At 32.4% G+C, this 26,475-nt stretch overlaps 6 protein-coding genes and 1 long non-coding RNA gene across 14 annotated transcripts; 4 read left to right on the top strand and 3 right to left on the bottom strand.

The window, feature by feature from the left end:
- The first annotated feature begins 194 nt into the window (after window positions 1-194).
- LOC122635509 (serine/threonine/tyrosine-interacting protein-like) lies at window positions 195-1,776 on the top strand. 2 transcript variants are annotated; one of them, XM_043825806.1, is made up of 6 exons: window positions 195-369; window positions 545-646; window positions 727-878; window positions 943-1,131; window positions 1,202-1,418; window positions 1,504-1,776. In XM_043825806.1, the coding sequence occupies exons 1-5, from the start codon at window positions 331-333 to the stop codon at window positions 1,410-1,412; spliced, it is 693 nt and encodes a 230-aa protein (XP_043681741.1). In that variant the 5' UTR covers window positions 195-330; the 3' UTR covers window positions 1,413-1,418; window positions 1,504-1,776. The 2 variants fall into 2 exon arrangements, with proteins under 2 accessions (XP_043681741.1, XP_043681740.1); XM_043825805.1 differs by having other exon boundaries at window positions 1,202-1,776.
- A 202-nt stretch (window positions 1,777-1,978) lies between these two features.
- LOC122635510 (NPC intracellular cholesterol transporter 2 homolog a-like) lies at window positions 1,979-4,895 on the bottom strand. 3 transcript variants are annotated; one of them, XM_043825807.1, is made up of 5 exons: window positions 4,762-4,895; window positions 3,980-4,219; window positions 2,530-2,643; window positions 2,263-2,444; window positions 1,979-2,187 (listed from the first exon to the last, which is right to left on the bottom strand). In XM_043825807.1, the coding sequence occupies exons 2-5, from the start codon at window positions 4,062-4,064 to the stop codon at window positions 2,104-2,106; spliced, it is 465 nt and encodes a 154-aa protein (XP_043681742.1). In that variant the 5' UTR covers window positions 4,065-4,219; window positions 4,762-4,895; the 3' UTR covers window positions 1,979-2,103. The 3 variants fall into 3 exon arrangements, with proteins under 3 accessions (XP_043681742.1, XP_043681745.1, XP_043681743.1); XM_043825810.1 differs by lacking the exon at window positions 4,762-4,895 and adding an exon at window positions 4,459-4,473; XM_043825808.1 differs by lacking the exon at window positions 4,762-4,895 and having other exon boundaries at window positions 3,980-4,266.
- A 33-nt stretch (window positions 4,896-4,928) lies between these two features.
- On the top strand, window positions 4,929-6,106 carry LOC122635511 (protein transport protein Sec61 subunit gamma). Its single transcript, XM_043825811.1, has 4 exons — window positions 4,929-5,063; window positions 5,555-5,661; window positions 5,736-5,838; window positions 5,914-6,106. The coding sequence occupies exons 2-4, from the start codon at window positions 5,568-5,570 to the stop codon at window positions 5,921-5,923; spliced, it is 207 nt and encodes a 68-aa protein (XP_043681746.1). The 5' UTR covers window positions 4,929-5,063; window positions 5,555-5,567; the 3' UTR covers window positions 5,924-6,106.
- On the bottom strand, window positions 5,840-17,732 carry LOC122635507 (activating transcription factor 3). 3 transcript variants are annotated; one of them, XM_043825803.1, is made up of 5 exons: window positions 16,040-16,796; window positions 15,765-15,968; window positions 9,586-9,841; window positions 9,111-9,262; window positions 5,840-8,925 (listed from the first exon to the last, which is right to left on the bottom strand). In XM_043825803.1, exons 3-5 carry the CDS (start codon window positions 9,821-9,823, stop codon window positions 8,488-8,490), a joined length of 828 nt encoding a protein of 275 aa, XP_043681738.1. In that variant the 5' UTR covers window positions 9,824-9,841; window positions 15,765-15,968; window positions 16,040-16,796; the 3' UTR covers window positions 5,840-8,487. The 3 variants fall into 3 exon arrangements, with proteins under 3 accessions (XP_043681738.1, XP_043681737.1, XP_043681739.1); XM_043825802.1 differs by lacking the exons at window positions 15,765-15,968; window positions 16,040-16,796 and adding an exon at window positions 17,406-17,732; XM_043825804.1 differs by lacking the exon at window positions 15,765-15,968.
- Window positions 17,733-17,917: 185 nt separating this feature from the next.
- Window positions 17,918-20,641, top strand: LOC122635505 (nucleic acid dioxygenase ALKBH1). Of its 2 annotated transcripts, XM_043825794.1 has the most exons (6): window positions 17,923-18,237; window positions 18,328-18,661; window positions 19,024-19,238; window positions 19,331-19,433; window positions 19,497-19,650; window positions 19,710-20,641. In XM_043825794.1, exons 3-6 carry the CDS (start codon window positions 19,095-19,097, stop codon window positions 20,269-20,271), a joined length of 963 nt encoding a protein of 320 aa, XP_043681729.1. In that variant the 5' UTR covers window positions 17,923-18,237; window positions 18,328-18,661; window positions 19,024-19,094; the 3' UTR covers window positions 20,272-20,641. The 2 variants fall into 2 exon arrangements, with proteins under 2 accessions (XP_043681731.1, XP_043681729.1); XM_043825796.1 differs by lacking the exon at window positions 19,024-19,238 and having other exon boundaries at window positions 17,918-18,237.
- Window positions 20,642-21,668: 1,027 nt separating this feature from the next.
- LOC122635498 lies at window positions 21,669-25,846 on the bottom strand. The gene is made up of 10 exons (XM_043825777.1): window positions 25,239-25,846; window positions 24,232-25,153; window positions 23,903-24,151; window positions 23,539-23,812; window positions 23,163-23,461; window positions 22,913-23,056; window positions 22,591-22,834; window positions 22,377-22,519; window positions 22,166-22,301; window positions 21,669-22,065 (listed from the first exon to the last, which is right to left on the bottom strand). Exons 2-10 carry the CDS (start codon window positions 25,078-25,080, stop codon window positions 21,884-21,886), a joined length of 2,520 nt encoding a protein of 839 aa, XP_043681712.1. The 5' UTR covers window positions 25,081-25,153; window positions 25,239-25,846; the 3' UTR covers window positions 21,669-21,883.
- Window positions 25,847-25,935: 89 nt separating this feature from the next.
- On the top strand, window positions 25,936-26,432 carry LOC122635512. Of its 2 annotated transcripts, none has more exons than XR_006328689.1 (2): window positions 25,936-26,069; window positions 26,308-26,432. It is a non-coding gene; the product is annotated as an uncharacterized LOC122635512 (long non-coding RNA). The 2 variants fall into 2 exon arrangements; XR_006328688.1 differs by having other exon boundaries at window positions 26,303-26,432.
- Window positions 26,433-26,475: the final 43 nt, after the last annotated feature.

Below are 26,475 nucleotides of genomic sequence, written 5' to 3'. Positions count from 1 at the left end.
TAAGCGTTCTTAATCGTATTATAAAATTGTATGATAAAAATCATTGAAAATCATATTTTTTTTTAACGAATGAAAGTGTGCATCAATATAAATATATCGAATTTTGAAAGAAAAAGTCTTTATCGAATCGAAAAATATCGAAGTATTTAAGAATCGAGATCACTCAAATTCCTCTATTTCGCCGACAGGTGGCGCCTAGGTGGGACGAAATAGGCAAATGGCCGACACGTCAAAAAGTAACATTTCGTTAGCGGGAAAAAGAATTTTTTGGCCTGTTGTTTTCTATATATCTTGACTTTTTGAAGCTTTTGTAAATAATAAATTTGTGGTATGATATCTGTAGATAGCAACGGCAAGCTCCAAGATGAGGTTAGTTCATTGTAAAATCGATCATGGTGTTTTTCAGAAAGAAATTTTCTGTTGAGGTTAAGTTGTTTATTTACTATCAATAGTTCCTAAATTTTTTCATAGAAATATAATTTTCAATGTATCTTCTTATTCTCGTTTTGTACATAAATTAATATGAGTTACTTAAATATCGCAGGAAAGTACTAGTGAAAATGGATCGGACGAATATCCAAGAATACCTATTTCCTCGTTAGATGGACCTAAAGAATGGACTTATACTATGAGAAGATGCATGCAGGTATACAAGTTTCTTTTTCTATAATAATGCACGCATGCCTTTAAGACAATAAAATTAATTTCTTAACGATATATTTTTAGAAAGTGGTACCTGGTTTGTATCTAGGACCATACAGCGCTGCGAGTCGATCCAAATTACAATCTTTGATAGAACACGGCATCACTCATATAGTCTGCGTTAGACAGGATATAGAAGCACATTTTATACGGCCAAACTTTCCTGACAGATTCAAGTATATAGTTATTTGCGTCGTTGGGGTAATTAGGAATGTATAAAGAAATATTTAAATATCGTAGGTATCTGGTCTTGGATATAGCCGATACTGCCACAGAAAATATAATACAACATTTTCAAAAGGTTAAAGAATTTATAGACGAAGGTATAAATTCTGGTGGTCAAGTTCTAGTTCATGGTAATGCAGGGATATCGAGGTCAGCAGCATTAGTTTTAGCATATGTAATGGAAACTTATGGACTTTCACAAACGTAAGCTGTTTAATTCTGTTTAATTACTTATCTATCATTAAAATTTTCTAATGATTTATCGATATTTTAGTCATGCATATGCCATAGTACAACAAAGAAGATTTTGTATAAATCCAAACGAAGGATTCATGGCACAATTAAGAGAATACGAGCCTATATATCAAGCGCAAAAAACACTGAGAAATGGTCAACAAAGTTCTATAAGACAACGAAGCAAAAGAACGATTCATCAAATGGATACTGAACGAGTCGAAGATAGAGCAAATGCAATGGACAGTTGATAGCAAGTAAAAATATGCCAAAGTTACCAAAAGACTTAATTTATATTAAAGAAGAATTTAAGGTAGTACATTATACCTTATTGTATTTCAGCTAACCACTGAAATATAGATTATTAAAAAGACATTAAATCCAAATATACCAGTATTTAAGCGACTGGTTGTAACATATTTTGGATTTAAACAATAAAACAATCTATAATAATTTTAAAAAAGAAAAAAAAGCAGAAAAAAAGACGTCGACAGAGCTATTCCTATAGCCACTATGTAAATTTAAATATTAAAATATACTCATTTCCACTAGTATGTAAATTGTATGTAATATTATCAGTTTTATAAAATGAACGCCGTGATATTCTACGTGTAACATTCTTTTATTTACGAAGCTTTTAAATGCATCTTTACTACTGTCATCGGTAAATCATAAAGAAATATAAATAATATTTTCGATGAACTTTTTTTACCGGTTTGTTAATTTTTACAAACTTTCATAATGTACCAAAAAACACTTCCGTATGTCAGATTTATCGGATCGAAAGATAGGTATAATAGGCATAATAAACATTGACTGAGGATTATTTCATAATTTTAATCTTTATAAATCAATTACAGACCAATATCATTAAGAACATAGTTAATTGAAAGTAGTAAATAATTACAAGTAAAAATAACTATATTCACATATATGAAATTCCTATTTAATTTTTACTGGTATTTTAACACAAATAATATCCTGTTTATTTTCATCTTGAAGTTCCCACTTAACTATAACAGACAACTGTAAATAACGATAAGAAATGTTAGAGATATTTAATTCTTATTGTTTTCATAGGAAAATAATTATTTATATTACCCTAGGATAATTTCGATCTACTGATAAAACAGCTTTATAAGTATATTGAGTATCCTTTTTCAAAGGACACTGTATATTAGATTCGGTATTTGTACACACATTGGGATGTGGTAAAGGAAATGGTATTGGCACATCTGCAATTATACCATGAACAACTGCTTCTATTTTTGAAACATCCTGAGCTAAAAAAACATATCGATACACATAATTAATATATAGAATTATATAGAAGATTATATAAAAGAAAAGAAAAGTAATTTTATTTACATGGTATAAAGTCTATAATTAGACTTGCATTAGTATTTCGAACGAACTCGCATGCTGCTTTGGAAGTATCACAATTAGAAACGGTTATTTTCGTAAAGTGTCCGATCTTAGAGCCTACAAAAAATAATCAAATAAGAAATGGAGTAATACCATAATATAAATAATTATAATAATGATCATATATATGTCATATGAAGAAAAGATTACAATTATTAAAATACATAATCTTCCATTACATGAAAATCTTATTTATAATTAAAAATTTTTATCCGACATAAACAATATGTTAGGTTTATCAGAAAATTATACGATAATACCAAATAAACAAATGAAGAGAATTACACGAGTTACGAATGCTTACGTAAAAAAAAAAAAAAAGCAAAAAAGAAGAATTAGCATCGATTTAATGACAGAGTAAAAAAAGGAACAATAATTTTACTTATGAATTTTATGAGACAAAAAACAGAAATTCGAAACATATCGCAGGAAAAAAAAATGTAAGAAACTGTATAATAGAATCGTCGGCGACGCCTTTTTATTGTAACAATTATTGTGAAAAAGACACACTGGCTCGTTTCATGGTCAAAAGCATGAATCACACATCAAAGTCAAATCAAATGAGATAATTAATTACACGGACGAATAGTTGCAAATAATATCAGGTTACTACTTGCTACAATGAGATACTTTATTGTAATAGTATAATAGTTGTAGTGTTTGTAATATAATGACTAATACAAGCAAACAAAATTTAATACTACAAAACATTTTTTCGTGATATTAAAAAAGATTCTTTTTTTTTTTTTTTATGTATAAAGAAAAATTCAATAATATCGTTAATTTTTAAATTTCTTTCTTCTCTATTTGTAGGAATTATCAATTCGTTGTGAAACAAATTTGATATCGTCAAGAATGAATTTTGAACGATAGAAAATGATTTGTACATGTATTATCTCACGAAATGTGATATGACACATATAAAAGAGAGTGTCCTTTGATTCTACCATGGACGATAATGTGCGCCACGAATTAAATTCGTCGTTTCTTCCATGGTCAAAGACCTTGTTACAATGTAGACTAATTGAATTTACAGACGAAAACTCCAACAATGTAAATAATACAAAAACTGAGACTATAAATTAAAATCGTTTCTCGAAAATAATAGTCTCCTAACGACATATTCTTTTTTAAGTTTAAATTTTACCGCTTAAAAAAAAAGCGCGTGATACATAACAAGGATAATAAATAAATAAAAATTCGTTAATATTAAAATTCACGTTAAACAAAAAAATCACGCAAGAGATAGAAAATGATCTAACTCTTTTATTTGTGAATAGATCGTTTCAATAATAAAAAAGAAAAAATGATAACTAAAAACAAATAAAAGGTTAATAATTTTTTTTAGCATATTATTAAGAGAAAAAGATAAAAATTTAGAGATGCTTCTTACCACAGTCTTGGAATTCGACGGCATAAGAAAGCTCAATGACACCAGAAACAAAGAGAAACGTGCAAAGAAAGATCCAACGAATCATCTTGTTGTTGCTGCTTCGGCGTTCCCGCGCTGATTAACACTGATCGTTGAGAAAGACACAGAGCGATCCTACATATAGGAGAGGACATGGGGGCGGGAAGACGTAGAGATGGAACGAAAGCGAAGACGCCTCTGTAATGATTAGTTGCTCCTCGTCTACGACAATGGGGAAATATGTTACGACGAGATTTACCTTTGGTCTTTGTCACGTTATCATCTAACCAACTTTTATCAAAAAATTACGATTTCACTAGACAAGTTTATCTTTTTTTTTCGTAAACATTTCACTAATTGTATCACTCCGACGTAACTCCTTGTTTCCATTTTTGTCAAAAAAGAAAGAAAAAAATTACGTCCATAAAGAAATTACGTACATACGAAAAAAAAATACGTACATATTTCCTTATCAAATTACCAAGAAATCTGATACATTTTTCATGTATACACATGGAAAAAAAGAAGATAAAGCCGATGACTTATGAATCAACATATACTATATATATATATATATATATATATATATATATATATATATATCGTCTCTGAATATATGAACGTTGGATTATATACAAATGAGATAAGTGCGATAATGCTATTGTAACGATAATTGGCTTGGTTCCTCTATAGCGTATGCAAATAGATGTAATATCGACGAATCATATTGATTCTTACAATTTTATACGTATATATGGACGTACCTCCCAGATTGATTACTATACAACAAAAATTTATGCTTTTATAGGTTTTATAGATTTAGCGAAGATAAAAGGAAAAGAAACCATTAAAAATGTTCCACTTCTTTAGCGTTTCTCGTAGACATAAGATATCCAAATTAACGCGGTAAAGTAACGTTCCGCCATGATGGCGCTTCGATGCAACGTCATAAGTCGGAAATGACGTATCTACGACGTTCGTCCACGTAGCTCGTGATCATTCTTGCGATCGTGCTGCTTGACGTCAAATACGACACTTTGTATAACGTTCTCTGCTCGTGAACGACGTAAGTATTGTATTAAAAGATATCCTTCTTATTTTTATTAAGTATCATACAGGTATATTTTAATTATCTATAATTTATCAAGAGAACATTGATTTTTTGTAATCTAATTTCTAGTATGTCTTGTATTTCAGGTTAGATATATTTAGAGTATGTTTTGTTTTCATCGATCTTCATATAACTTTGATGTTATTTCTTTTTTATTTTGTCTGTATTCGTTAGTAAGTTTAATTGAATATCGAGATTTGACCTGATATGAAGATGAAACATTCAATCAAGATTAGAACCTTAAAATGTATCAAATATAGGTACTTTGCTTATTGTAACGAACACTTAAGCGATAGCTTTAATTACATTACAAATAGTCTACATTTCCATATGGTTTGTTTAAAAAAAAATATATGTATTATGTGTGAACTTAAGATTAACAACAAACAAGATAAGCTAATTGTTTTGTAGCAATTAAAGTGTGATTTGTTTTCTATGATTCGCAGAAATTTGATTATCATGGATCAGGTTAAAAAGCTAACAGAACCAGGACGTCAGTTTGCCAAAGACAGTATACGTCTTGTAAAGAGATGTACAAAACCAGACCGGAAAGGTATAAGAAATATGTCTGTAATGTAAAGAAATAGAAGGATACTTTTCTTCAATATGTATTTCTTCTTTTTATAGAATTTCAAAAAATTGCAATTGCAACTGCCATTGGTTTTTGTATAATGGGTTTCATAGGATTTTTTGTGAAACTAATTCATATTCCTATCAATAATATCATTGTGTAAGTACCATCTACATTTATTTTTTCAAAATTTCTCTAAAATTTCAAAATTAAACAGTTTATAATTGTTCACAGGGGTTCGTAAATTTATATTATATAAAAAATATTGTTAAGCTATAATAAGTTCATCTGGTCTGTCCTCCGCTCCTATTTTAACTTAATTTATATAATATAAAACCTGTTTATTAAATTTATCATGATTTATAGAAATAGATTCATAAGATGTGTATAATATAATGAGTTTTATAATAAAATAAGAAAAAATAATTGATTTTTTTTTATGGGTGGATTTTAAAAACGCTTAAATATTCATATCCAAGGCACTTTTATTTAGAAAATTAATGATTTTCTCTAAATTTACAATATTAAATTTCTAAAGCCATTTTGCTAATATTATGTTAGCATATTATTTACGATTTTTATTTTCGATAGGAAAATATCGTGCGAGAAAATAACTATGAAAAAGAAAAAAAATACAAATTTCGAATCAGTAATATAAATAAAAATAAAAAGTAATCAGAAAATTCTATCAAAAAAAAACTGGACATATAAAATTTTTATAAAATAACGAAAAATTTGTCCAGGTTTATATCTTTTTTTGCAGAAATCTCTTTAGAACATTATTGCATTTGCTAGAAATGATCAAATTGAATTTCGAACATTGGCAATGTTCCAAAATCAAGGCACATGTTTTAACGAGCAGTTTTATGTGCATTTTTATGTATTTCATAAAGGCAGTAATGCATTTTTTATTTAGCTACAAGAACAGGTGCCAAAAGTATTACTGAAATAACTCGGATGTACGAACACTTATGCATCTAAGAAATACATTTTAAGGCATAAGAAATACTTCTTTTCGATATTAAAGCACGTTAAAATTACAAAAAATTAAAATCACAAAAAAAAGAAAAAAGATGATGAAGAAAATGTGTATAGAGGAATAAAAAAATACTTTGTTTTTTCTTGTTTTCTTTTTGTTTTTTTTTTGGTTTTTTTTTTGTTTTTGTTTCGTTTTTTGTATTTTTTTTTGTTTTTCTTTTTCAATATAAATTTGAAGATGCATTTGAATCCTATATATTAATCGTTCCTAAAATAATGATTTATTAGAAAGAAATAGACACCAATTAGATGCGAGATTATTAATCTTATAACATTTCTATTAAATTATTAAATACTCTCTTCAGGCAACTTAATAAAATTTAATATAATAATAAAAGGAAATATCTAAAGCACCATATGTGTGTGACTGTATCCGTTCGCTTATTTAAATATATTCTTATATCATAGGTAATAAAATTTTGTATATGTAATCATCCCGTACATAATAACAACATAAGAAATAAATCTTCTCTTCGCTTCAATTAAAAGAAGCGTAGGAAGACTTCGTTTATTACTTAGATCACTTTGATTTTATGGCAGCAGCATTCTAACAAGGAGAAGCATTTGATTTGTCTATTTTAAGCATAATTCTTAATAATCGTAGTGTTCTGCGCTAATAATTTAATTAACTTACGTTAATTGCAAGAACTCTTTAATATACCCAAGGTACGTTTCGTTATAAAGAACCACAAAATATTCGCGAAAATATACATCCAGGATGTATATAAGAATAATATAGTGTGTGCGTGCGTGCGCGCGCGCGCGTGTGAATAATCAAAAGATCAATTTTTTTTAACGTACCAAGGGAGGGTAACTACCCACAACTGAGGTATATCGTTAGGCACTTATTTTTGATTTTTTTTAACAAATCTAACAATCTGTCGTATAGTAAAATGTACATCAATAATTAACTGTGTATATATGCCTGTAGGTATAATATATATTTATATTAAATGTCATTAATTATATATCCATAATAATTGTAAGTATCCTTCAAAGGCCAATATCAACAAAAACACTTAACGTATATATTGGGTAAGCATTCTATTTTGTCAGCAAATAAATGAAAAATATCTTTTGATTGTTTGAAAATCGCATGCAGCACTATCTGCAATAAGCGAATTATTTTGCATAATTAAATAGCGTTTAAGATCGAATCCGTTTATTGTACGAATTACAATAAACAAGAATGTCACAGTACGGTTATTACGAAGGAATGTCTTCGAGCGTTCTCTATCGAACATTACGAGCATGTTAAAAAAAAGAGAGAGAGAGAGAGAGAGAGAGAGAGAAAGGAAATGTAAATAAGGGACGACAGATTTGTAAGAGAAATGGAAAATGTAAAGCTAAAAAAAAAGAAGAAGGAAAGACAAAGTTGTTCGCATTTTACACAAATAATAAAATATAAACTTACAAGCTAAGGACTTGTTACGGTAATGAGAGAAGATTAATTAAAATCTGCTCGATTTATTCTCTCTGTTAACCCTTAAATGCACAAACAATAAGACGTTAATATTGTATATAATTTTTCCATGCGATATAATATCTTTTGCTTGAAAGTTACCCAACGAAATAAATGCATTAAAGGGTTAAAGAAACATGATCAACAGAAATCCTTTAAGAAAAATTCCAAAACTAGTCTAATCATTGTTCTTCATCATCATCATCTTTGTACGTGGAATGCATATATAGTCTTTCCACTATTGATCAAGATCAAGCCGATTCATTGATATTCTTCTCTCAGAAAAAACCGTAAAGAGAAAGTTAAAGCTAAACGGTGCAACCAGAATCAGTGGTTGGTACGTAAGGACTTCCCTGCCGATAGAAATCACCTTCGTATTCCTCGACTTTGACAGGATAATCCGTGACACAGTTCTGAGGTTGATTCAAAGCTGGTGGTGGCTGAACGAAGTTGTCCTGGTAACTTGGTAGATGCAACGGTTCGGCGTATTGCTGATAAGAGGTATCTGTAGCACCACCTTGTTTTAAACAAGTAGGCCCATGTAAACTGAGCATATCAACCAATCTACGCCTTTGCATCTCCAACTCCTGGATTTGTGATTTGAGGTCGTGATTTTGTGTTTCTAGGGTCTCAGACTCTTGCACCAGAATCACCGTCTTCTCACGTTTCTTCAGCCGACATTTGGTAGCTGCTATTTTGTTCCTCTCTCGTCTCCTCCGTCGTCTCTCCTCGTCCTCTGGTGTCAACTGTAAGACGTTTAGCGGAGACTGAGATGGGCGAAAGTTAGTAGAGAAAAGAAAAATCTCGCGTTTCGCGTATCTCTCTCTCTCTCTCTCTCTCTTTTTTGATGATGTTCGATGAGGTAGCGACTTACAGTCACGACTGTTTTTATCGTTTTAGCGAGCTAACAGTATGCGATTTTTGTTCTTACTCCACCCCGGTTGTTGTTGTTGTTGTTGTTGTTGCTGCTCCCATCGTCCTCCTCCTCGTCGTCCGCACTACCATCCTCTCTTTTAGTCCTCTTCTTCCCCTCGTCACCACTTCCGTTTGCTCGTCTCTTAGTTTGTAACGTCAACTTCAGGCCTATTAACAAACAAATCTGAAATAATATATATGCAATATATGTATATTATTTCTCCCCTGTGGGTCGGGGATAGAATATACCCACAGTATCCTCTGCTTGTCGTAAAAGGCGACTAATAGGGGTTGGATATTAGACCGACAACTCAACCTCGTAAAAACCCACTTGTTACTGAGAAAGAAAAGTCGAACTGATTACTAGGGCAAATTCCTGAAAGAGGCTGAGAGCCACCCTGAACCATAATGCTGATGATAATGCTGATGATAATGCTGATTTATATATATATATATATATTTATTTATTATTTATAGTAAAACAAACGAACCTTCTTTGATAAGCTGACTACAAGTGTGTTGAACGCTTGGTGGACTGGGTTCACCGCTGCTAGTCGAGTCGGTACGATCCCTGCTTTTCTCGTTGCCATAATTCTCGAAGGGATTGATCATGGAGATCAAGGAGTTTACGATTTCCGGTGTCCTCGGAGTGACCTCGGCTGCCGCGACACCAAGAAGACCCGCTGCAGCCGTTGGACTAGGATTCACGTTCACGTTTAGATTGTACATAATCGATTTTCATTTAATCTGAAACAACAAATTGTCGATTGTGATTTATGTAAATCATTGTGCAACTCTCTCCTGATAATAAAATTGCAAATAATGCATGCAAAATTTTTCAAAACCAATTTTTATATATTTTTATAATATTTTTAATAAAAATTCATGGATGATTATTAACATTTGAAAACGGAAAGAGTAATTCGCGTCATAAATCGAGCAAAATTATTCCAGTCATCTTCCGGCTTGGGAATTCCAGAAACGCTCGATAATGGAGTAACATCCTTGATTGCGGTTTTGGTAATTTTAAAAAGAGATCAAATCGAGCCATAATTCTGTTTAAACAAAGTTAATATTCCGTTTTTCAAGTGTAAAAAAAAGGAAGAAAAATAATCGGATGCCATTTTTATTTCTTATCGATAAATATAGACTAATCGATTCTCAAATTACACGTTTTTTTTATGAGTTAAAGATAATATTCAAAAAGAAGTTATTTTTTACTAAATGTCAACATTAAAATTGGCAAATCCTAAGATCTATCAAAATGTTCAATTGATAATACTATGTATACAATATTTTAGTAATACTATCATAGTATTATTAACGTGGCGAATATAATCTAACATATATCATGTATATCTTCCAAACATGATATATAGGTCAGTAGGTAAATTTCTCGCTAGCAGAGAACCCTTTGTTGTATTTTTACAAGACACTCTTTCTGGGGTCCCAAAGACGAGTTCGTCTCGAGGAAGTTGGCCTTTTTTATTTCGCTTTTTCTTTTTTCTTTCTTTTTTATTTTTTAACTTGAACGGCCCACAAGAAATAAGAAAAAAAAGTCAAAGTAAGAGCGGAGGAGGAACCGTAAATGGTGGAGAAGGAGGTGCTGGTGGAGGTGGCGAAGGTGAAGGAGGAGAAGAAGACGAAGAAAAAGGAGAAGGAGAGTTGCAAGGGCATTAGGCTCCGAATACGGAACGATATAAAATTCTTACGAAACGTTCGCACGCATACACGAAAGAACCCAAGAAACTTGTGGTGAACGTTGTAAATGGATACACTCACAGAAAAAGAAACAGGAACTGAGAAAAGAGAAAGAAAGAAGAAGAAGGCTCTCGAACGAAGCCTCTCTCTCTCTCTCTCTCTCTCTCTCTCTCTCTCTCTCTCTCTCTCTCTCTCTTTCTCTCTCTTGAGCAACAACCACAGACTAAAGAGAATTTCGACGCTCAAAAAACCAAAGATGCGACCTACGAAACGACTTTTCTTCGAGAGACTTATGAGATTTGTCAATTGAAATAGAGGTATGATTGTGCGGCCGTGCGTGTGTTTGTGTGACACGTCTAGAGATAACGAGACTCCAATATTTCTCTTCAAAGGTATCAACCCAGAACTTTCCGAAAGAAATTTTCTTGACAGCTATTGACAACCTTTTAGCCAGCCCACCCAAGTCGTCAATCTTTTCTTTTCTTTTTTTTTTTTTTCTTTTTTTGTGAAGATACAAAGATATTTTTTATTTTTGTTACAGCAATAAAGAGTGGAAAATGAAGCTTTTCTTTTAAATTTCTTTTTCTTCTTTTCATTTAAATTTCCAACTCTACGAATATGTTGATAAACAAAAGTTATTTTTAAAAAAGCGAGAAAATGAAAGATATCCTGACCTAAAGAAGTCCTTCTAGAAATAATCGAAAAGCTTCGAGAGATACGTTCAAAGGAACGAACAGGTGTCCGATCGAAGCTATTGCTGGCTCTGCTCGCCGTCAAACTTATAAATAGAAATCGTTTGATTTTGACGTACGGTCGGGACGCTTCGGTATTCGGGTGATCCCTTGGCGAGAGCCTTCGAAACGGAGCTTTCGATTGTATCGAATGAGCACCTCGATACAATAGCAAAAAAATCCAATTTTTCTATATACAGTGGGTCGAAAGTTTCTAGATAATTTTAAAAATCAATTACTCTTATCAAATTGTAAAATGTCATAGTAATCTCTCGAAAGAGGATTTGTTCCTATCTTAGCGGGAGATCTCTCGATCGATCTTCGATCAAACACCGAGAAGAAACGAGTACACGGACTGTTGCTGGCTTAGAAATTATAAATGCTGGCTGGCTTATTTTGCGCCAAGGTGCGTCGGTACGTAGAAGAGCGTAGGCGTCTAAGAATACACGCACTTCCGACTCTCTTAGGCTCGTTTCTTCAAAATCGATCAGCTAGATCGATCAAAGATCGAAGAAATAGAACTTCTTCATTTACTTTCTATAACTTAATAATTTACTTCCGTTTTTTCGTCTTATATAAATTACGTAACATCAAATTTATATTACAAATTTATTTCTGATCATTGTTACGGACTGGGCTAAAAATATTCAATTGATTTTAAAAAACTCTCTCTCTCTCTCTCTCTCTCTCTCTCTCTTTTCAGGCTTGTAATTTAATAATATGAAAAAGGTTAATAACTGAAAAAGTAGAGTAATTGATTTTTAAAAGCATCTAAAAACTTTAGGCCTACTCTGTACAAGTATTTATGATAAAAAAATGAAATATAATTTTGTAATTATTTGGTCGCGAAGAATTATTAAGTTAAGTTAATACTTAATAATACAGCTTCAAATAATACTTTATTGTAAGCTATAAAACATGAATTTATTACTTCAAATGACAAAGGAAAAATATTGTATATAATGAGATATACGAGTTAATCTAAACATTACGTTGGTTTCATTCGATTAGATTTGAATGTTTCTTTCAATGTGTTAGCAAAAGGGTTCATTTCGATGGAGCAAGCACGTTTCATCGTATCGATATCGGCGAAACTAAACACATGAGAGGGAGATATCGCTCGAGAGGCGATCTTTTAAAGAGGACTTCTCGGAACGACGACAAAACTCGGTCGCTCTTATAATACGCTCTTATAATAGAGAGCAAGCTTTAAATAATAATAAGAATAATAAGAGTACAATTATTTATATCTGATTGATATTAAATAAAATATCTGTACAATCTGAAAAAAGTTAGCCTGAAGAGTCTCGAAAAAGAGTAATTGATTTTTAAAAATCATCTAGAAAATTTTTTTGTGTTCATTCAGTAATAATGATTAGAAACAATGTTACATATTCCATGTTGTTTAGTCAATATATACGATGATTTTCACCCTAAATCCTGTACTACCATTGAATAAAACTTGAGCGATAAAAAGGGGTAAGGGGAAAAGAGCAAACGTATAGAGAGAAAGAAAAAGAGAGGAAGAGAGAGAGAGAGAGAGCTTGCGCAAGCGGTGACCATCTGGCAAGGAAGCTTTTATCGTGCTTTTTCGGCACGGTTGCCGACATAAACGTAGGCGTCCTAATTCCTACAAACATCGTGTCCCCATATCAAACGCCTTCGTAAAACTCCTCTCGTAGTTTTAACGAGAAGCGTCGTGAGAAAGGCAACAGAATCGAAAACCTGTAATACCCGCCTTCTTCGTGACTTTTAAACTAAATCCATGCGTTTCTTTACGAGCAACATTTTATGATAGCGATAGCCATCATTGTTCGGACCAAATCGATTTTTATTTCTTCTTTCGAAATATACGAAAAAGATCGCGTAGGAAGTATATAAAAGATGAATAAATAAAAAGTCTTTGACTCGTAATTGAATCCTTTTATATGTTAGATTTTAGTCTGATTAGATAGTACACTATGTGTCTTTCTAAACAAATTTTACATTTCAAAAGAATATGTGCACGATTTCGGTCGAACACGTTGGAATTCAAAATTTTTAAAAACAATTTCTTTCTTTTTTTCAGAGCAGAATAGAAGAAACCAATTCGAAGAAAAAAAGAAACGATACTAGTCGATTAATAAAGATTGATGCTTTCCAAGCCCGCATCATCCTCTTCCTCCTCAGTCTGTGTTCCTTAATGGGTGAGAATTTTTTTGATGTTCTACCACTGCAAATTCGTAATTGAAGAAGATGAGTGGGGAATATCCTACACACGCGCGTCTTAGTACTTTACCGTTCGTTAAGTTCTTTGTAGGTATATATTCGAGACGAGTCGTATTTTAGGAAAGTTAACGACCATAATTAGGGCTTTCGAGGAACGTATGTAATAGGACAAATAATTACGAAGTGTCATGGTGGCGATGATAATCGTAATGGTACTTTTCGATGTATGCCTGAATAATAATCGTCCGTGTGATTTTTCCTCTATATCATCAAGTAGGATCTTTTTATACGATACTGCTTTTAGCCTTGAAGAGACAGGGCCAAGAAAAAAAGAGAAGAAAAATAATGGAAGAGGATGCCGAAAATTTTGTTGAGATTCTCTATTCTGTTTTGAATAAAAATGAAACAATTTTGATATAGGTATATACCTACAATTATCGCGGTTGCTACGAATACAGTTTCCCACATTTATCATGAATTACACGTTAACCCTAACTCATATGTGTGCGTGTGTGTATATATGTGTATATATGTATATATATATATAAAATAGCGGCATACTTCAAAGTGAAAAACCTTGAAAAACGTTATATACTCTTTAAACAATACGTATTAGTCAATCTTTCGTTGAAATGGATCGATTTATACATCTCTCTTTACTTCCTGGTCCATGAGTAACGACGAACATTTGCGAAATGATAAAGACTTAATGTTTGACTATTTTCTTTTAGAACGAATCGATTCAGTGCAGAATATTTTTTAACGTGTCATCTATTTAAAGTATTTCATTAGTTTACTTTTAGGAAAAATATATTCGTTCGTTATATAAAATTCGGCAGAGGTAAGAAGATAGAAGAGGATTTTCGATCGAAGTAAATCGAAAGTTTATAATCGCCAAGCACGTGCAATCGTGCCTTAGGAATCTCAGGCGTGCGCACGCGAGAAGCAACGCGAGATTACATAATGCCAAGAGAAGACGTATATACATATGTACGTAGTACACGCGTGTACAATGGCACGTCGGCGAGACTCGATTTGATTAATTTTTCGACAGGTTGTAAAACCTTACATGTAATATCCTACCATATTTGTAAAGGATAGTCAAAAATCATTGTAAAAGTCTGCAGTTTCATTATGAGTTATCTCATTCTCTCTCTCTCTCTCTCTCTCTCTCTCTCTCTCTCTCTCTCTTTGATCTTCGACCGCCTTCGAAAGATGAGTCGTCTCTCGTAAAATCATAATATTCACAAATAAAACATTGTACGTATTTGCCAGTTCGCAATAGTATATCTGTCTAGTACACGCGACTCGCTATCCCGTCAAATAAACAAGAGGAAAAGGTTTCGAAGCTCTCGGCTAAATCCGCATCTCTCTTGACGCTTCGAAGAATTCGAAAACCCATACACACACGCGCATATAGATGTACATAGATACTAAGCGAACGGAATGTAATGAACTCGTTAGTTGCGAAATTTTCAAATCATCTAGAACTAGGACTTTAATTTGTTTTAAAATTCATCATAGAGATCGAGATGTAAACGAAAAAAAACAACAAGTTTTGTAAACCTTATCAATTGTCAAAATGGCGCGAAATTTGTAATACAAATAAAGGCGACGTTCTATTCGTGCATCCGCGTTCGTAGGCGCATCCTTCGTTACGTAACACACATGCAAGCTTCGTGGTGCAGGATAAGATCGTAATTACGGTAGTGTCATGTCGATAACGTTCTCCTGATAACGTATCGCACCTCGATATTAACGTTTACACGTTCTTTCGTTCGCTAATATGGAAGTCCGAAAGCGATAGACGTGCACGTCCAATAAATCCGGTATTAGTATCTTTCTTTCTTTAACAGCATATGAGAGAGAGAGAGAGAGAGAGAGAGAGAGAGAGAGAGAGATGAAGTAAACTTACACACGCACACGCCATCAATTGTACGCAATGCATTAGCATTTTAAATTCAATCGGTACATTGATGCCCTTGAACAATAATGAACTCTCTTTCTCTCTCTCTTCCTTTCTATCTTACCTCTTACTCTTTCTCTCTTATTTAAGAGAGAGAGAGAGAGAGAGAGAGAGAGAGAGGACACGCGACTTGTAAATTCAGTTATATCATCTCTCGTAGTCAGCTGTAAGAAGGCTATTCGTATCCTGGACGCCGATAAATCGGCAGTCACCTTTGCTCATGTCGTATGTATGTTACATACGTAAGAACGTTCCTCTCGCATTTTTTCTGCAAAGAAGAAGGGGCTGGTTGAGTGCTCGTAGAAATTAAATTCGAGTCGATTCGAGGGACGTACGCACCCGCTTCTCTTGTGCTTTTTATCTCTTTTCCTATCTTCATTGACCTTCCGCGAGAAGATCGTGCTGCATTCATCACACGACACACACTTTTGTATATACGTCTCGTTATAATAGTTACGTTTCATTCGTTCGTTCTTAACCAATTAAAAACGCGTATATCCTGCGCGAACACTTGAAAACGACGCCGTCGCGACGCGCCATTGACGATCGATCGTTGGACGACGAAATGTCACTAAGTTCACGGCCGCGAAAAGGATCTATTCTACCGACGACAAATCTACCGTTCCTATTGGCTCCGTCGATAAGACTAAAACCTTTCGATCGGATTATTTTGCCTTGAGAGGAAGAGAGAGAGATAAGATTATATATATGTATATTACTTTCGTTATGATATTAAACATGCCCTGCGAAAAGCTGATCGTTTGTTTCCTTTTTTCTTTTATAATTGTATTTACTTCGAACTTTTACGTAGTATTATTTTCCATTAGATTGTGAAGTACTGTCAAGAACGTACCGTTACTTTCGGAATAATTATCTTCATTATATTCGAATATATTCGTCATTGAAGATCTCCCTTCAAGTTCGATTTTTAAAAAAGTTCGACGTACAATTGGAAACACGAACCCATTTACCGCGCTCATCTAAACACCTCGCTCATCGTCGAGATAATACATAGGAAACTTCAAAGGCAAATGGACATTGTGCATTCATATTCATGAATCTACTATTATGAACACCCTTCTCGTTTCTATTCTCATGAAAACTATACATCTTTCTCTCTCTCTCTCTCTCTCGCTCTGCTCGAAAATTGGATAGAGGCAGGATACGAGGCCGCTTAAATAATTATCGAAACCTATTGTTGTATAGATCTCCTTTGTTTCCACGTGTTCAGTTTTTCTTTTTGTTTTTATAAACTAAAAACTAGCTTTCAAAGAAGCGCATATACGTGTTATTTATCGTACAGTTAAAATAATTAAACGAATTTGCATTAGTAGATAAAGAAAGAAGTTAAGAAGCAGACTCCATGTTTTTATCAATAATGGCGCCAAAGATCAAAAAAGCTAGTACGATTAAAGAAATCTCTTAATATTCATTGAAACAATATTCATTTAACAGAAGCATTAATATTTCTTTCTAATCGATTCATCGTTTAAAATCACAACATCGACCTTGTCTCGTTCTATAAAATGCGTTTCCTAGGTATCGAACACAAGATTTATTGCATACACAGCTGGAAAATGGAAAGGAGAAGGAAAACACGTGCATCGTCGTTGAAGAAAAAAAAAAAAAAAAAAAAAGAAAGAAAGAAAAAACGAAAAAAGAAAAAGAAAACGAATTTTAGCATGCGAAGGAGGTTATATCCTACCTTCTTTCTGCTTGGTAGAAAAAAAACATCAAAGTTGTGGTAGAAACGACGAGAGGATGATATCGACGACGATAAACGTCGACAAATAACGTCGGTGTTTTTTCGATACAGTAGGCGCAAGAGAGAAAAGAAACAAAAAAACAAACGAAACACACGTAAGAGACAACACTCTCTACGAAGGATACACGAAACGTCGGAGGGTGATAAAGAAAAGAGAAGAAAAAAAAACGTGAAAGAAGAAGATTAGACGCGATTTAACGCACGCACGTACGCATGCACGCACGCACGTACGCACGCTCATACAAAACATCCGCCTATGTCGGCTGCCGGCGCACGACTGTGGATAATTCGCGCTCGCGACCGGCCTAGATATATGGGAGTTATTTTTAGCAAATGTTGTCACTTACCGTAGTTCCTATTGGTCCGCGGTGACGTCGTTCAGAACGGTCAGACGCTGTGATTCGTCCGAGTCGCGAATACGACCGAGATCGCGAACGACGCACGAAGTCAGTCGCGCATCGTCTTTGGGCGCGACTCGATTTTCTTCGCGCCTGAATCTGTCTTTCTTTTTTTTCTCTTTCTCTTTCTCCCTATTCCCCCTTTTCTTTTTTTCTCTCCGGCCGAATCCTTTTTTTCACCCTTTCTTTCGTTATATGACAACGACACTTTCCTCTGTCCGCTCTTTGTCGTTTTCTTATTGACACGTCAGATGATTCTAGAATAAATAATTTACCTCTTGATACCCGTTGCTAGATGCTAATAAATTACAGTAAGAGTGTGACTACTCGAGAAACACTTCACACTTGATTGTTAGAGATTCTCTAGTGTCAAGGTTAATGTCAAATTTTGGTCGAACGAAGATCTAGCAAAAATTAAATTAGTTTACATCTTTTTGATGGCTAAACGGTCGATCGAATTTCAGGTAAATAAATATTATTTATGGATCCCATTGGTAATGGTAATGAAAGGAATATTAACGCACCGTGCGGCATGCTGTGCTATTAATTTACGCGGAGCTTTCGAAAAGCCTTGAGGCTGAACGCCGTGCCTCTTTTCTGTTGTATGAAATCACGCTATTTCCACGGAGTAACTATTATATGAAAATTATATGCTAAAATTAGTCATGGATGATTACCAAGGGACAAGCACATAGATGAGAGATCTAATGAAAAAATAAAAAGAATTACAGGGGAAACTCGCGCTTTCTCGACATAATCTCGCTTCGATCCATTCCACAGATGATGAAGATATGCAAAGTGAGTAGAGTAATGGTAATGAACAATGCACGTGTTGAGTGCAGGATCGAATACATTTCACCGTCCTTAGTCATTAATATAACTGGCACTATACCTCTCGTAATTTAATGTTTCTAACATTTCGTAAGAAGAGAAAGAATATAAATAATTTCATCGTTGTTCTTATAACCTAAATTTAATCGTTTGAAATTTATTATATTTTTTTCCATACATTCTCGTAAGTCAAAATATAAAATATTGCCCACAAAATTTTTACATAGTATCGGAAAATAAATAATCTCAACTGCGAAGAAATATATATAAATAATCGTCCTTAAATTAGAAATATTGATTTATTTTCTAAATTATGCATTCTCTTATAGTCACATACACATTCGGATCAAATTAAATTACGTACTGTCAAAATATTGGATATCGGATAAAGTGACATCTGATGAAATGCCATGAAACTAATGAAATATGGCGGCTTTCGTGGTTAGGAAAAATGTTCAAAGATAATTTTAAATATTATAAAAAACGTAATCCATTGCCTGATTTAACAAATGTGATTGACTTTAATTGTCCAGATTTTAATAAAGTATGTATGTATGATTCATTATACGTTCTAATATATATGTATACATATTTGTATGTGTGTGTGTGTGTGTACATATGTATGTTTATCTTTAGGTTAAAAACATTGAAGCACATTTTACAAATGACACGTGTGAAAAAAAATTTGGATTAAAGTGTTCCAAGGATTGGGAAATTTATGAGTTGTTAAATATTCCAGGTAAACTAATATCATTGTGTATTATTTTCTTTAGTTTAACCTAATATTTATTACTTCTTGTAGGACTTATTTTTATTAAAAATCCATTTACGACAAGTGGTCATCATTACTGGATCATAAAATGTTTGAAGGATTATTCAAGGAAACCAAATAAATCAAATTTAGATGCTCATAATATTTTAACTAATGATGAAGCTTGGTGGGACATATGTTTCGGGTAAAAAAATACTCGTAATTATATTTTGGAAAAATTATTTTTTCTCATTTCTTTCTCAGATCCAATAATTATAATAGAGCAGAAAGTTTACTCCCAAAGTTAAGATGGGCAACATTGGGATATCATCACGATTGGGATACAAAAGTATATTCTGAAAGTTCTAAAACGCCTATGCCTATTGAACTTATCGAATTGACACAGTTTTTGGCTAGGGTATTAAATTTTTCAGAATTTAAAGCAGAAGCAGCCATTATCAATTATTATCGAATGAATTCTACGTTAGCAGGACATACTGATTGCTCTGAGCCAAATGTAGAAGCACCACTTTTTTCTATTAGTTTTGGACAGACTGCTATATTTTTGATAGGTGGTCTTTCGCAAGAACATCCAGCAGATGCTTTATTTTTACGAAGCGGCGACATAATAGTAATGACTGGTAAATCGCGTTTAAGATATCATGGAATACCTAAAATTTTATCAACCCAGTTAATTCCTTGGGATATGGACGAAACAGAGACTAATGAAAGTAACTGGATTTATGCAAAAAAATACATATCTAAAGCTAGAATAAATATAAACATAAGACAAGTATTAAAAGATGGCCAATTGACTTTATCTTAAATTATAGTAGCAATTGTTGTAAAGTAATCGTAAAAAATCATCGAATATTAATATGAATTTTAATCTTTAAAAATAAAAGCTTATGTAATATATCATTTTAAGAGTCGCCGGTTTTGTCTTGTTCTATTACATTATGATAAAATATAACAGAAATATTTAAAAAATCCCATGCTATTGTTGCCATTCGTGTTAAAAAATATTGAGACTTTTTTGTATGGTCTTGCTTTGAATTTTCTGATTCACTAGTTTTTGCATAAATACGAATACTTGGAAGGCACGATGAAGAAACACTTGAAGTTAAATATGGTTTGAGTAATATATTAGTGGCATCATGTATTGCTGTGTTCAAAATAAAATTTTTTGAAATATCTGGAGTATGGATTATCATTTTTTTTTTTTTTCTTTTTCAATGTACTGAAAATGACATAAACATTCTCTAATAAATCAAAGTATATATAAGATGATAGAAAATTTATGTAATTACAAACCTCGTATAGATCGTTAAATGTTCAATATTCTTTTTTCGATATATCCATTTTATGAAAGCACGTTAAACTTTAATGAAATTGTTTTAAATATTAATCCATTGAAATATTAGTCAAATATTGATTCACGTTTCAAATGTATGTTAAATTTTATGGACGACGAATCTATAGACTTAAATAGAAAAAACAGTTCTTTTCATTCGTGCAAGTATTTCGTCGCATGCGTTTCTAATTATTCCTGGTCTCCAATAACTTTGGTGTATATTTTTTGAATTAGCAGTGTTTAGATCTAACCTGAAAAAATTATTTGATTTGTCTTCTTGTATATGAAAGCAGCGATTCTCTATTGTCAATCGTCTTTCAAAAGAATTTTTCAATTCAGTTAATGTCATATTTTAGTATAAAAAAATTTTAAGAAGTCAATGTTACGTTTCTTAAGTTTTAGAATACTCAAAATTTAACAAATTAAAAATATCAAAACAGGTCATATAAAACACAAGTACAAAGATTGAATATCTTACTATATACATAAAGCATAAAAATGATACTTATACGATAGAAAAAGAAATAATATTATCATTACTTATGTAGAAGAAGTATATATCTACCTAATGTATTTCAAATACAGATCAGTAGACGGCGATAGCTGGTACTTACCATCATAAAATCTTTCTTCGATCTGCCGCTAGATCACACGTTCTTAATAAGCACTATAAGCTTTAAATTTGTAGGTATACAAGTGTAAAAGTTCTAACATAACATAAATTTAGCTCAAGCCCTACTCTGTTACTTTTAGTGTAGAATCCTGATAAATTTAAAAAGTCCTGATATAATTTATAATTCCGATAGTTTTCATCAATACTTTTGTTTATCCTTGAAAATCAAAGAATACAGCTTTATAAAAAATGAAAATTCTGTTGAAATATATTTTAATTGATAATATACTCTCTGTGAATACAAATATTTCTTATGTCAAAAATGTAAACCAGTTTTTTTTAGATCTGAGACACTAACTGCTTAAACAGTAAATTAACTATCGTAAATAACATTGTGCGGACCAGCCTGCTAATGAAATTTATTACAAGTAAATTAGGGCAGCCTGGTTTTATTAATTTTGATCAACAAGACTAGAGTAATGGTAATTGTTCAGCATGTAACAATTCAGTAGCAGCTGCAGAATCAGCACACATAACTAATGTAATGCCTGCTTGGTAAGATGCAGGTATACGAATATGAGTTGTACCAGTAGTTGTAACATTAGGCTGTTGTCTCTGATTCATTGCTTCTCGTATCATATTTACAACTTGTCCTGTTATAAAAAAAGAAATTTTGAGAGGACATATACCAAGTTATTAATTTTTAGAAAATCAAAATAAATAAAAAGCGGGATCTAGTAAATATGAACTCACCCAGAACATTAAGTTTCCTCCATTTCTGATCCATCTTTGCAAGAAGTGTTAAATCAGTATTTGCATTCCAACGTGCCAACACATCAGCTCGTCTCACTAATAAGATACTAGGACTAACAAGCTGATGCCAAACAAGCTGAAAATATTAAGTAAAATAATAAGTATATATTTATAATTGATTAACTCCCAAATTTTAATGTTATTAGCAAACCTGTTCTGGTAAACATTGTAAAGGGTTCGTTAAATATATGCCTGCTTGTCCTACGCCAAAGATCATTTGATGATGCCACGCATCTGGAATATCAGAACCTTCGCCACAATGTTGAAGGTTTAATGTAGCTATAGGTGCAGCTCCTAAAAAATAATACTCAAATTTTTAATAATCAAACAATTATGTACATATAATATAAAAACGAATCGTGTACCTTTAGAAATCCAATAATGTAACCAGTGAGAAAGTGAAACCTTTCTTTCAGGATAGAAGGAAAAAAATTTTGTAATGACTGCTCCACTTGTTGATAACGATATTCCTTTTGCTATGTCTTTATGAGTTGAACCAGCCAACGATCTACTCATTAAATATTGTGGAAGTGGTGAACCAAGATCTCTTAATCTAGTACCTACAGCTTTTACTAACACTTCTAAAGAGAAGGAAACATCCAAGGCCAACTGAAAAAAATACATCATTTGTAAGTGACATGATGTAGATATTTGTAGTTTAACGTAATTCTGATATATAAAATTTACCAAAGCATTGATGGCAGAAGTAGCACCACATGCAGAAGTTGCGATTTGAGTGACTTGTTTAACCGTAGCCTCTTGCTCGCTCCACAACATTACTTTCTCAACCGGTGGAAGTCCATCAATTTGTTCATTACACAGTTCATTTTCCTAAAAATATAATTATATATATATATAGAATATTATACAATATTTTTAATAATAGTAATAGTAATAGTAATAGTCGTAGTAATGGTAATAATAATAATGCACAAACCAAGTTTGAATCGCCACTTTGATTAAAAGCAGTTTGTTTATTAAGCATTAATTTTTTTGCCATCATTCGATGATAAAGAGTAGAGCTAAGATTAACTTTTCTTGAATTTAAATTTGAGTTTCCTGGTATGGATACAGTAGAGCTCTCTGACCATAACTCTGAGTCAGAATCTCGATTATCTCCAGGAGATATTAAGTCACCACTTGTATTGTGATATCCATAAGATTCGCGTAGAGGACATCCTAAGTTCCTGTGAAATCCAACAGATTCGGTCCTTCCATGAAGATTAGAATGGCATCCTAAATTTTGTTTAATAACATATCGTTATAACATTGTTTGGAAAGTAAGACTCATCAAGTTTTTTTTATTGGTTTACCAGTTCCACTGCTAGTACTTGGCATCCAAGGAGATGAATAACTTTGTTTGGAAGTTTGTTCACTGGTTGATCGATTGTTAGAACATTGTTGAATAGCTGTGTGGCTAACATTTTGTCCACTTTGAGAATTATGTTGAGGCACGATTGCTATTCCTTGTCTGGATACAACTTTACCACTACTCAAATCATTTAAAACAGGATCTGCCTCTGCATTATCTAATGTTATATTTTGTATGTCTTCATTTATAGAAGCCAAGTCACTGTCTCCTGTATCCTATAAGGAGAAAAAAAAGAAAGAAGCAAAAAGAAAAAAATATTTCAATATTAAAATCAACTAGTTCTCCTTGACATTTGAATTTGTTACCTGCTCGCAAGAAGGTCCAGGATCAAAGTCCATTTCTAGAAAGTCCATCTCTGGACTAGACCTACCACTGTGACACTGTCCTATTTCATGCTCTACAACTTGGCCTTGATTTACTTCCTCTTTCTGATCCAAATTAACTATATTATCATTTCCTTTATATGTATAAATACAATAATCTTCTCCGTCTGACATGTCTCCTTCATTTCCAGAACTGGAGTCTCTTCTGTCGATTGTATCTTTTTGAAAACACTAGGAAATATTATATGATTTAATATAATTGTATATTTTCTTATTGTTCAATTTTACTTGCTCTTTGTATAATTACTTACTCTTTGTAAACCACTTGGTCCAGCAACTTCTCTATTTCCATTAATATTAGGTCTTAGAAAACAACAAGTTCCTTGACTAGTTGAACCTATACTTCCTCCGATATTATTTAATACGCTAGCAGATGTATAAGATTTTGAGGTACATACGTGATCAGCTTCTGGGCTAGAATCTGAACTGCAGGAAACTTTAGAAGGACATTTTTCTATTTCTGACGCATAATCAACATTATTTTTCATATCTGTATCATCATTCGATCTAGAGATACCAGATAAATGCTGAGAGATAGTGGACGAATTTGATATAGATGTATTCAAATGTGTATTTGCATTCGATGCATTGACAGAACTATAAGAAACTGGTGTAACTGTATTAGTCAGATGACAATTCAACTGACTGGAAGATAGATTGAGATGCATTTGAGGCTTAGGCAAGTTAAGAGTATTTGCATATACAACAGTCTTATGCTTCAATTGACTTGCAGAGTTAGTATTTGCGATATGCGATATGACACTTGTAGTATTTACAAAAGTGGAAGATGAATTTGCATTTGGTGTGTCGGAAACAGTGACTTGTTCTAAGGAATGACTGCAACTAGATGTAGTAGCTTGCATCAAGCTTGTTCCATTAGAAACCACTATCGAAGATTTGGAAGGTAATACACTCTTTGCATCACTCTCACTGACGTTATTATTCAATTTCAACTGCTCATCTGATACTTTATTTTGTATTTTAGTTGCTTTGGATAACCTATTTCCCTGTTCAGTTGTTTGATTATCACTTTTTTGTAAGCCACCATCCAATCTTGTTTCAGATTTTCCCTGTATCTTTCCATCTTCTTTGGAATTCATATTGTATCGTTTGTACTTGCAAACGACAACAGCTAATTACAAAAATGCGACGGAATATCGTCGTAGCATAGATCTGTACAAAGAAATATATTACACATCATAGCCAAACGTAATTAATTAAATTACCTTACGTTCAATAAAAATTTTCATTTACTTACTAATGCATATCAGGAATTCATATGAAAACGAAGAAAGCAAAGTTTCATTCATCGAATCATAAAAAATACACGCGGATATACACGATAGTATAGATAAATAATGAATAATATTTCGATGAATCGTAAATGCGTTGATCGTACCTACGAACCCTCACGTCCCTATAATCTATCGTAATTCATCAATTAGACGAGACATTATTTTGACATTATTTCATTTGGAAATTATACGAGACCACTTAAAACTATATACATCGGACCATAGACTATATAATTTGTTAGGATTTAAGTAAATTTCTATTTTCTAGTAAAAATATTTCCTTTAAAGGATTCATCCTCTTTTTATTAACAGCTCCTCCTTACATATATTACTTCCGGAAGTCAGCTGATCGTAAGGAACGAATATACGCACGAGTTTGTTAATCTTCGGACGACAACGACTTTGAAAAAATTGATAATATTGTTTAGGACAAATTAATGTTACACCTTATAACTCGTTCGATTGCCGACGAAAAAAAGCTACCGATCGAAGTAAACTTTCATCTCGATACTTCCTTAAACAAATCACAGTATGTATTTACGAAGACGAGTAACGCGATCGTAGTAAACCTGACGAACCCCTATCAATTTTTTGATTGTAGCGCCATCTGAACTAAAACTTGTAGATGTCGCTAGTATGGATTACAATAGAGAGCAGTTTGACGTTAGTGGTATATGCAGCTTTTCGTTCCTTCGTTCGAGTGATTTGATTTCGTTGCAATTTACTAATAATTGTACATTGTTGCGAATAAGTTGCAATTAATTTTTATATCCATAATTCGTTGTGTTGTTTAGGTAATTATATATTATATTTTCTTGTAATTATTCTTTTGAGATCAGTAATGAATATCATGTTTTTGTTCTGTTCGTCATAATCAATAATATATATAAGCAGTCCTTACCTTTGTCATAAATAAAAGAATATTATAATTTCTATACATACGGATTTTATTTGTTAAGGAGAACATTATCTTTATGATATATAATCTTAATTTTAATATAAATTTATTTTCTTTTTTCTTTTTAAGCGCAGTTGTATGTATTTCACATCGCCATCGCAGTAACCTAAAAACATAAACGTCGACTATTACGAATTCATACGTTTTTCCAATATTTCTAGATAATTCTGTTTTATTTTCGGATTAGAATATTAAGAAAAGAATTTATTCTAATCTTATTACCTATCCTTATTGGAAAAACG

Source organism: Vespula pensylvanica, chromosome 18 (genome assembly GCF_014466175.1).
Source record: "Vespula pensylvanica isolate Volc-1 chromosome 18, ASM1446617v1, whole genome shotgun sequence".
NCBI lineage: Eukaryota > Metazoa > Arthropoda > Insecta > Hymenoptera > Vespidae > Vespula > Vespula pensylvanica.
Note: the sequence above shows the minus strand (reverse complement) of the source record. Positions and strands in the feature narration are given on the sequence as shown.

What these genes read in the sequence shown, in the direction of transcription:
- LOC122635509 (XM_043825806.1), top strand. Translation starts at nt 331, where the DNA reads ATGATATCTGTAGATAGCAACGGCAAGCTCCAAGATGAG. An exon ending in ACGGCAAGCTCCAAGATGAG is followed by an intron (nt 370 to 544) that starts GTTAGTTCATTG and finishes TAAATATCGCAG; the next exon opens with GAAAGTACTAGTGAAAATGG. An exon ending in AACTTTCCTGACAGATTCAA is followed by an intron (nt 879 to 942) that starts GTATATAGTTAT and finishes TAAATATCGTAG; the next exon opens with GTATCTGGTCTTGGATATAG.
- LOC122635510 (XM_043825807.1), bottom strand. Translation starts at nt 4,064, where the DNA reads ATGATTCGTTGGATCTTTCTTTGCACGTTTCTCTTTGTTTCTGGTGTC. An exon ending in CGTCGAATTCCAAGACTGTG is followed by an intron (nt 2,644 to 3,979) that starts GTAAGAAGCATC and finishes TATTTTTTGTAG; the next exon opens with GCTCTAAGATCGGACACTTT. An exon ending in AATTATAGACTTTATACCAT is followed by an intron (nt 2,445 to 2,529) that starts GTAAATAAAATT and finishes ATGTTTTTTTAG; the next exon opens with CTCAGGATGTTTCAAAAATA.
- LOC122635511 (XM_043825811.1), top strand. Translation starts at nt 5,568, where the DNA reads ATGGATCAGGTTAAAAAGCTAACAGAACCAGGACGTCAGTTTGCCAAA. An exon ending in TACAAAACCAGACCGGAAAG is followed by an intron (nt 5,662 to 5,735) that starts GTATAAGAAATA and finishes TTCTTTTTATAG; the next exon opens with AATTTCAAAAAATTGCAATT.
- LOC122635507 (XM_043825802.1), bottom strand. Translation starts at nt 9,823, where the DNA reads ATGTACAATCTAAACGTGAACGTGAATCCTAGTCCAACGGCTGCAGCG. An exon ending in TAGTCAGCTTATCAAAGAAG is followed by an intron (nt 9,263 to 9,585) that starts GTTCGTTTGTTT and finishes GTTTGTTAATAG; the next exon opens with GCCTGAAGTTGACGTTACAA. An exon ending in ACAACAACAACCGGGGTGGA is followed by an intron (nt 8,926 to 9,110) that starts GTAAGAACAAAA and finishes AACGTCTTACAG; the next exon opens with TTGACACCAGAGGACGAGGA.
- LOC122635505 (XM_043825794.1), top strand. Translation starts at nt 19,095, where the DNA reads ATGAAATGCCATGAAACTAATGAAATATGGCGGCTTTCGTGGTTAGGA. An exon ending in ATTGTCCAGATTTTAATAAA is followed by an intron (nt 19,239 to 19,330) that starts GTATGTATGTAT and finishes GTTTATCTTTAG; the next exon opens with GTTAAAAACATTGAAGCACA. An exon ending in TGGTGGGACATATGTTTCGG is followed by an intron (nt 19,651 to 19,709) that starts GTAAAAAAATAC and finishes TTTCTTTCTCAG; the next exon opens with ATCCAATAATTATAATAGAG.
- LOC122635498 (XM_043825777.1), bottom strand. Translation starts at nt 25,080, where the DNA reads ATGAATTCCAAAGAAGATGGAAAGATACAGGGAAAATCTGAAACAAGA. An exon ending in AAAGTGGCGATTCAAACTTG is followed by an intron (nt 23,057 to 23,162) that starts GTTTGTGCATTA and finishes TTATATTTTTAG; the next exon opens with GAAAATGAACTGTGTAATGA. An exon ending in TACAATGTTTACCAGAACAG is followed by an intron (nt 22,302 to 22,376) that starts GTTTGCTAATAA and finishes TAATATTTTCAG; the next exon opens with CTTGTTTGGCATCAGCTTGT.